The following is a 9,183-nucleotide window of genomic DNA, read 5'->3' as shown; positions in this document are numbered from 1 at the left end:
TCTCCTTGGGGAAATGAGAGTTTCCATTTAGGAAGCACAGCCACCCCCACCCCCCCCACCCCCCGTGTTCCTGCCTGCGGGCAGAGGGCAGCAATGGACACAGGAGGCATCCTCTGGCCCAGCGTCCGGGGAAAACTAGGTTCCTCTTCCTGGGAAGCCCTGTCTGTCTGTCTGTCTGTCTGTCTGTCTCCTGCTGGGAGAGAGAATGGGAGGTCCAGCGAGAAGGAGAGTAGGCTTGGGGCTGCCAAGGACCCGGAGGGCTGGCCACCTTGGCAGGAAGCCCACCCCACCCGGATGTGGTGAGCGAGGCAGGAGCGCCCGCCCAGACACCGGCGGGATGGGTCCCCGCGAAGCACAACGACGGTGCCCGCAGAGGGAACCCCCACGCAACGCTCTATCTGGGGAGGCGCGGGCGCAGTTTTTAGAGAAGGAACCCCTGAAGGGAGCGGGGATTAGAAAAGACCAGAAACCTCCGTGGCCCCATCTCACCATCTACCGCGCCCCCCCCCCCCCCCCACTTCCCCACAGCTCCCAGCGGGTCCTGCTAGGCGGCCTCTCCATCGGGCGTCCGGGCGTCCGGGCGGTGCAGGGGCTCTGGCCCTGGGTTCCAGTCCCAGAGATCCGCCACGCTGTGCCCTGTGCCCTGGGCAAGTCGTCTTACCCTTCGGGGCCTTTGTTTCCCCAGATGTAAAGTGGGGCCAGGACTGGAGCGGAGGACCTGGGGGAGCCCGTTCCGCGGGGACATGAATAGACCCAGTTTTCCGAGGCTGCCACCCCGCACCCGGCCCCGGCTAACTCCACCCCGCGGCACAGCGCTTCCCCGACGCCGGCCGCCAGGGGTCACTGCCCGCCTTTCCCGCGGCTGAGCGGGTCCCCCGCCCTCTCCCGGGCTGCAGGCGGCGGCGGGGGCATCTCCGGAGCCAGTGGGCCCGAGCGGGACCCCGGCCCCCCCTGGGATCCGCCTCTGCCCGCAGCCGGAAGGTGGGAGCAGCCGCGCGGAGGCCGGCGCGGCGCCGGGAGGGTTAACGCTAACCCCTCCCCCCTGACATCACGGCCGAGCGGGGAGAGGCCGGCGCTGGCGAGGAAAGAAAGAGCGAGAGGAGGCGCGCGGCTCCCTCGGCGCCCGGGCAGCTCCACATTGTGCGGATCGCGGCCGGCGGAGCGCGCACCTGGCTGGCTGTCGGCGCGCAGATCGCCCCCCCTCCTCCCCCGAGCCACCCGGGCAACCGGCCGCCGCGCCGCGCGCCCACCGCCTGGGCCTGAGCCCGCGCACGCCCACCCGCCGCCTGGGCCCACGCCCCACCACCACAGGGCCCCGGAGGACGCCGGCCCTGGACGCCTGCAAGCTGGAGCCGAGCGGGAGGGCGTGAGCGCGCCGGGCCCGGAACCCGCGCAGCGGAGCAGCTGGGCCGCCGCGCCGAGCCGGGGGTGGGTCCCTTCTCCTGAGCTCTGCGTGGAAGGAGAGGGCGGGACCGGCGCGGGGCGGAGAGCGAGGAGAGGGGCATGACTCGTGCAACTGGCGGCGGGCATCTGCCGAGCCTCTGAGCTGCGGGCGGCTGAGGCCTGGATTGCGCCGCGCCGAGCGCACCCCGCGCGCCCGCCCCCGGCCACCTCCGCGGCGGACCTGGATCCCCGGAGCGCGCCGGCTGGCCCTGATCGCCTTCGTCTTTCGGCCGGTTTCTGGGGCGAGGAGCGCACTCCTCGCCGGACCTCCGGGCCCCGATGGCTCCGCGGGGGCTTGCGGACGAGGCTGGACACTGGTGGGGACTCGCTCTCGGCTTGGCCGCCTTCTTCCTCCCAGGTGAGCTCTGCCTTCTTATTAATTTTCCCCCATTCAATGCCTCCCAGCGCTGGGAGCTGGATGGCGGGCGCGTCTGGGTTGTAGGGAGTGAAAGGAACCAGGAAAGTTGGGTCAGGGTTTAGGGACGGGGAGGGCAGAGGGGGCGCGGCGGGGGTGGACGGGGAGACCCGGCAGCCGGACCGGAAGGCGGCTGGTGGGATGCAAATGTCTGTGCAGCAAGAGAGCGCTCAGCCCGCCCAGTTTTCCACAGAAATAATATGTAATCGCGTCCTATTTATTAATGCCCAGCTCTCAGCTGGGAGGCGGTTTGAAACACTGCTTGTTACATAAATGCAAAATAGCCGCCGTGATCGCCTCTCCGGACGGAGACCCAGCCCCGCGGACGAGGCGTCCGTCTGTCTGTCCCCAAGCTGGTGGGCCGCAGGCGGGGAGGCGGCAGGGGCTGCCTCTCTTTGTGGAGCCCCTTTGCCTGGCTGTGCCGGGCGCTCCGGCGCCTCCCGCACCGCGTCGCGCCACGGCGGGCGCGTGGAGCCGGGACTGCGGCACCGACACAGGCCCCACCTGCGGTCCCTCTCCCGGCCACGGCGGGGCTGCGCTTCCCCTCGGGGCTCCGCTCCCAGTTTGGGGGGCTCTCCCCCGAGGGGGCCGCCCGGCTTCGTGCCGGCCAGGTGGCCGCGTGACCCACTTTCCCCGGGGTGCCCTTCCTCGAATTGCCGGCGGGCGGGCGGCCGAGGAGTTCACCGGAAGCTCGCCCCGGGGTGGCCTGCGGCGCCCCGCCAGCGGGGAGGACGCGGAGGCCGGGGCGGACGGGGGCGGAGGCCGGGACCGCCGGGCGCTCAGTGCTGGGAATGGACTGGAAAATGCGTTTCGGAGGCTAATCCCGCCGAGTCCCCGCGCCTGGACTTAACCCTTCGCGTCCCTGGGGAAGCTGCGCGCCTCCCCCGGCGGCTGGGACTCCAGCGCTGGTGGGTGGGGTTCCCCAGGAGGAAACCTGACCCCCCGCTGTGGCTGCAGGGGGCAGGGGGCGGGGGGCAGGTTGGGCTGGAGCACGTGGCCGTGGCCTGAGGGTGGCAGAAGGGGTCGGAGTAGAGATCCGCTCCCGGGGGCCGGCGTTGAGATCGCGGGCGCCGCTGACCGCCACCGAGGCGCGATTCCCGAGCGCAGAGGACTCGCCGGGCAGTTGGTTTCCAGGGCCCAGCCTGGCCGCCGACTTCGGGGCTGGGGTGCCCCCCGGGAAGGCAGGAACCCGCCGCCATTCCTGTCTGTGCCTCGACCGCCGCCAGCTCCCTGCCCGAGCCTCACACATCTCCGGGAGTGGCCAGTGGTACCTAAGGCACTTGTGGAGGCGGGTGCCCCCACTCCTGGGCCTGGGGTGCTCCCTGCTAGGTGGGGGGAGGGGAAATCCCTGGACATAGAGGTGTCTGCCCATTCAGGGGCTTGATGAAGCCCCCATCACCCCCCACCCCACCCCCGCTTTGGAGGGAGTGAGGGGTCTTTTCTCACACTGAGCCTCCTTGGGCGCAGCCAGGAAATTCTGACCCTGGGGTGTGGGCTTCTGGACACCCTTCACCCATATCGCCCACCTGGAGACCCGCCCCAGGAGAGCCACAGGCAGACCCCGGGGCCCCAGTGGGTCTGGCACACTAGGGGCTACCCTAACCTTGGGTCCCATAAGGGGAGGGGAGCAATTCACCCCCATGCTCCCCTCCTTTGGTTATTTCTTCCCCCAGACTTGGGGTGCCTAGTGGGTAATTCCTGCTTTGGGGGCTTGGAGGCCTGCCCTGATCCACCCAACTCTGGAAGGAGGAGCAGAGAGGGGACAGTGTCACAGGTTTGAGCAAGGACACTCCCCCCCACACACACACACCAAGAATCCAGATGGAGGGTGGGACGCAGAGAAGGACCGGGGCCAGAAAAGTGCTTATTGAGCTTGTGGGCTCCGGGCTTGGTTGTCATTGTTACGGCTGCGAAGTGCCTGGACTCAACCGCTCCTGCACCCGTGCCTGGGCCCTGGCCCCGGGGCAGGCGGTGTGGACGTGCAGGGCCTGGGCCCTGGCCCCGGGGCGGGCGGTGTGGACGTGCAGGGCCCGCCTGACACTTGGACTGCGGCTGGCCAGCCCCGACGTGGCCCCCTCCGCCCCCCTCCATCACACCCAGCCCTGACTGCCTGCTGCTGCTTCTCTCAGGGGCCCCAGCAGCCCCGGGTCCTCTTTCCTGGGGTCTCCTGAACCTGGAGGAGCGAGGAGAGGAGCCTCCTGAGGGGGAGGGGCTCAGGGAGCCGCTGGTGGAGGGTTGGTCCCTGACTTCAAAACATCCCCAATCTGGCCACTGGAGTGTCAACACCAAAGTACATTTGCAACGGGCCAGACTTTGCCAGGCGGGGGCGGGAGGGGGGGGAGTGGGGGGTGCAGTCCACCGACTGAGGGCAGTCTCCCCACAGGAGAGCCAGTGGAGCAGGCGGCTCCACCCAAAGAGGGAGCCGGGAGCCGGGAGCCGGAGGAGGCAGAGCGCCGCTCGGAGCAGGTGCAGCGTTGGTGTCCCACCTGGACCGCGCCCGCCCTAATTGGCTCCCAACCCTTTTGTCTGGAAGGAAACACTGCCCAGGTGTCATGCATACCCTCGGAAGGCCTTCTGGCCACAGCCCGCCCCTTCTCCGCAGCTGGGCAGAGCACGCTGTCCTGGGGCTCCTTTGAAATGCGGGGTGTCGGGGTGTCGGCTCCCTTTCCTCTCCCCGTTTCTCAGTGCTGCCCGCGGCCACTGTCTGACCCAGGTGTGTGCCAGCAGGCTGGCCCCACGGGCCAGAGCCTGGTGTGATGGCCAAGTCAGGGGCCGGCGGGGCCGAGGGTGAGCCCCAGCTGCGGTGTCTGATACTGCCATTGTCCAGCAGCTGACGAGTGTTCATTGTTCATCACAGACAGAGAACACCCGAGGGAGGTGTCCGTGTCCCTTCGGTTGTTCCTGAGTGTCTTTCCTGGTTAATCTGGTCAATTGAACGGCTCCCACCTGGGAGAGGGCATGTGCAGGTTCACCTGTTCTGACTTTTTTAACTCGGACGTTAGTGTGTGCCGGCTAGGACGCACGGCAGCCGGCTGTGGGTGTAGTTGTGATGTCACCACACCGTCACCACAGTGCAGAGTGCAGAGTGCGGGCTTTGGGCACTTGTGTGGGCTCTCCACATTCCCTGCGTGTGGCCCCGGGGCCGGGGACAGGACTGTATGCACTGCTCTCTGCGGGTCCCCATGCGACAGGGTCACAAGTCAAGTATACACCCTCATAGAACAGACCGCCCGTCTTCCCAACGCGGGGTCAGTGAGTGACTGAGCCTCAGTGGCGATGTCTGTGTTCCTGTCGGCTCAGCAAGGGTGACCCTGGGAGGAGACAGGGATGTGCCCGAGGCAGCTCCCCCCACCCCTGTTTCCTCCCTCCACGGGCTGCCAGGTCCTGGAGGGGCAGCAGGCCTGGGTGCGGCTTCCTCCTTGTGCTCTGCCCTTGGCTGTAGACGGGAGGGCGGGCGGCTGCCTGTGTCCTCGTGGAAGGTGCTTCCCTGGAGACGGTCTTCTCTTCTCAGCCTCCGCGGGCTCGCCTGGCTCTCGGGATCCTGCGTGCTGGGGAGGGCCCTCAGAGACAGGTTTTCAGCTACTAACTTAGCACCTTGGCTTCCTGCACGGATACTTGGAGAGAGGCACCCTCAGGGGAAAGGTGGTGCCCTCTGGGCGTCTGAGAAGGGGGTGCATTAGGCTTTGGTCCCCCTGACCAGCCCTGCAGAACCGTCTGTGTGTCCAGCATGTGCCGAGGCCTCCCCAGTCCATGCAGCGGACAGTGGCGCCCCTTGTAGGAAAGGGAAGTGGGAATGAGGGGCGGGGAGTGGGAGGAGGGCTGTCCGGGAGCCCAGCACCCTGTCGGAAGTTCAGCTGCAACTGTTTCCCGCCATGGTGCCCACCCCTCAGAGACCAGGCTGCGGGGCGGCAGCAGATGGGCTGGCTGGGGCAGGAGGTAACTTGAGATCTGAGCAGGGATCATCTTGCAAAGGAAGCGCCCTGCGCTGGAGAGAGCACCCCGGGCCCAGTAACTCTTTAAGCTCGGGTGCTGTTGTGCTGTTTGGAGTTGGGAGATGCAAAAGGGGGAACATGGGAGAAAGCATGTCTTACCCAACATCACCCCGGAGCCGTTCCACAAGGAAGCAGGAGCTCAGTGGCAGGGAGACCCAAGAGACTTCCCGACAGCACAGCAGGCTGGAGGCTCTCCAGGGAACGGGTGACCCCACAGTTTGTCCTGCAGCAGGGGAGGGAGCCAAGGGTATGCATTCTCAGGGGCTTCTGGCGTCTGTGCCTTCCATAGCCATCCAGGGCAGAGCAGCAGTGGCCCGAGGCCCTCGTCCAAAGGGAGCAGCAGGTAGCTCTGTTCCCCTCCCTGCGACCTGCAGATTCCCCCAGGTGGCTGCCTGGCACAGTGAGACAGCCAGCTGGGGCCCGGTGCACTGGATTTGAATTCCAGCTCTGCCAATTGCTAGCTGAGTGGACTTGGTTAAGTCACTTTGTAGACCTCAGTATTCCCATCTGTAAAATGGGTTTCCATTAATGTCGATTTCAAAAGAGGTTTGTGAAGACTAGATAACAGTAATGTATGGAACGTGCTAGCACAGAACCAGGCATGTGATGAATGAGTGTGAGTGGCGGCTGCCCCTGTTCCCGGCCTGTCCCCCGCGTGTCCCGCCCCCGCTGCATCAGGCAGTGGGGCAGAGCAACTCCGCGGCCTGCCCACGGCCCCTCCCTCCCCTCTCCAGCCGGGAGCTGCTTTGAGCAGGGAGCCCGCCCCTGCCCCCCCCCCCCCCGGGAGTTATGGTGGAGGCTGCGGCCAGGTGGCTGGTATTGCATGGGCACCGGGTGCTGTGCAGCCTTTGTTCTGCACCCCCAGGGGCTCTCCCCAGCACCCACCTCTCCCGGGCTGCGGCCTGCTGGGCACCGCTGACCATCTGGAGTGCTCGCCGTGGCAGCAGCCTGGACTGGCAGGGGGCCTGGGACCAGCCCCTGCCTCCCCTCCAGCGCCCCATTTTGGGGAGAGTGGCCACAGGAGCCCTCTCCAGCAGTGCCTGGTGCCGGCATTCGGTGGGCAGGTGCAGCCCCACCAGGCAGGGCTCCTCGGCACCGCCGCGCCCTGAGAAAGCCTCTCCGCGCCCCTGTTGCAGATGGCGCTTTCGCCAAGAACAGACATGCCGAGCCTCTGGGTGGCCCTGGGAGAGGGCTCGTCCTCCCATTTCACAGAGGAGGACGGTGAGGCCACAGCCGTCGTTTGCTGACGGTCTCACCCGAGCGGCCACATGTGGTGCGGCCTTCCTGCCCCAGACCTCGAAGCCGAGGGCCGGGAGGGCCGGGGGACAGACACCTCTGAGGAGGCGGGCCCGGCCGGGTGCAGCCTACCCAGTGACCTGCCTCTTGCTCCACCAGCTCCCTGCCCCCCCACCCCCCCCCCCCCCCCCCCACACACACACACACAAGCCGGAGCATGGCAGCTCCTGGGAGAAAAGGGGGTCAATTGAGGACATGGTTGGAGGGGGACCCAGCCAGAGCTGACTGTGGGGCCCACATCCCAGGCTCGCAGAATACAAGCCGCCCAACAACAGAGGGGCCAAGAGGAGGGTGTCCCTGGGATCGGCCTGAGGCAGAGACAGGGCCCCTGAAGTGTGGGCACAGAGTCCAGGGCATGGCAGGCCCAGGCGGGGTGTGAGCCTGGCGCTGGGCAGAGACCAGTAGAACAGTGCCCAGAAAGCACGGACGCGGGGGCGGCGGGAGGGGGGGGAGTGGAGAGAGGGGAGAGGAGAAAGATGTGGCAGGTGGAGTCAGCCCCCTCTCCTGGGCCACCCCCACCCGCTCCGTTCTGTGCAGACCCCAGTTTTATTCCCGGTTTATGAGGAGTCTCGTTACCAAGCCACAGACAATAAAGGCTGCCCTGCCCCTCGGCCCGGCTCTCATTAGAGGACGTCAGTTCCGCGGCTGGTGGCTGGCGGCTCCACTGGGACGCAGCTGCGGGCACAGCCCGGGCGGCAGAGCAGGCCAGGGGCCGCGGGCACGAGGGCCCCGTAGAGAGTGTGACCATGGACTTCCATGGAGTCCCGCGCCCTCCTCGCTCCCGGAATTGGAGCTTCCAGACCTAGAAGCCCGGACTCCTCTGTCCACTCAGAGCCCGAGCTCTGCTCCTGCCTGAGGCGACCGGGACACGGCTCCACGGGCCAGGGCCTGGGAGTGTGCCTTCTCTGGAAGGAGCCCGCCCCGAAGCTCGGCAGGTCCCATTCCTTGGAGGAGCCCCGGGCCTGGGAGCCAGCACGGCCGCCCCTGCCTGAGGGCCTCAGGCCCGGGGCCTGGACCTCCTGGGGGGCACCTTCCCTCCCCTATGGACGGTCTCCCCAGCTGGGAGCCTTGGCTGAGCTTCCTGGAGCTCGCCGTCCGGAGGTGCAGGGCGCCGCAGCACCGACGGAGCCTCGGGTTCCTCCTTCTCAGCGGGTCCTAACCTCCTCCCCGCTGCGTCCTCCCCGCCCCGTTTGTCTGTCTTCCCCTGCGATCCACATGCCTGCACCCGGCTCACGGGTGTCGCCATGAGAAAATGAGGCAAGAGCCCTGGCCGGTTTGGCTCGGTGGTTAGAGTGTCGGCCCGTGGACCGAAGGGTCCCAGGTTCGATTCTGGTCAAGGGCATGTACCTCGGTTGCAGGCTCCTCCCCGGCCCAGGCCAGAATGTGTGCGGGAGATAACCAATCGATGTGCCTCTCACATCAATGTTTCTCTCTCTCTGTGTCTCCCTTCCTTCTGCTCTCCCTAAAAACCAATAGGAAAATATCCTCGGTGAGGAATAACCAGAAAAAAAGTGAGGCGAGAGCATAGCAAAGCTCGCCCTTCTGAGAGCCCGTCTCAGGAAGCGTGTTCCCCGTCTGAGTAACGGGCTCGTGGCGCACATGGGGGACTCGGTCTGTCCCTGAGGGTCGCACAGCCCAGCCCCAGCTTGGCACCACGTGAGTCAGCAGAGACGGGAGCGCCAGTCTGCGGCCTGAGCCTGGCCCTGCCGGGAGAGAGGGGCCAGAGGCCTGTACTGGCCCCGTGAGGCCGTGGTCTGGAGTGGAGCCCCATGTGGGCTGGCGAGGCTGCCTCCCGGAACCCCATTCTCTGGTCCCTGGCCAGCACCCCAGGCACCCCTCCCTCACTCCTAGGGTCTGTGGGCAGCTGCTGTGAGCTGCCAGGGCAAAGGAGGTCGAGAAGGCACCTCCGAATCAAGCCTGGCTGCCCCTTGAGGCTCCCGCTGGGCGGGGGGGGGGGGGGGGCGGTGGCGGCAGCGGCCTGGGCTCACTGCGCCGGCCCCTGGCTCTCCGCCCGCTCTGCCCACCTTGCTGCTTGGG

The 9,183-nt window shown here is 67.2% G+C and overlaps 1 protein-coding gene across 1 annotated transcript in view; it reads left to right on the top strand.

Moving 5' to 3' along the window:
- The first annotated feature begins 929 nt into the window (after window positions 1–929).
- Window positions 930–9,183, top strand: part of NECTIN1 (nectin cell adhesion molecule 1) — a 70,116-nt gene continuing 61,862 nt past the window's right edge. The window contains exon 1 of the mRNA XM_079787783.1: window positions 930–1,801. Within this exon, the coding sequence (XP_079643909.1) occupies window positions 1,723–1,801 (79 nt within the window). The 5' untranslated portion in view covers window positions 930–1,722. The remainder of the gene's footprint in view (window positions 1,802–9,183) is intronic.

This window comes from Cnephaeus nilssonii (genome assembly GCF_951640355.1).
Source record: "Cnephaeus nilssonii genome assembly, chromosome: 13".
Taxonomy (NCBI): Eukaryota; Metazoa; Chordata; class Mammalia; order Chiroptera; family Vespertilionidae; genus Cnephaeus; species Cnephaeus nilssonii.
Note: the sequence above shows the minus strand (reverse complement) of the source record. Positions and strands in the feature narration are given on the sequence as shown.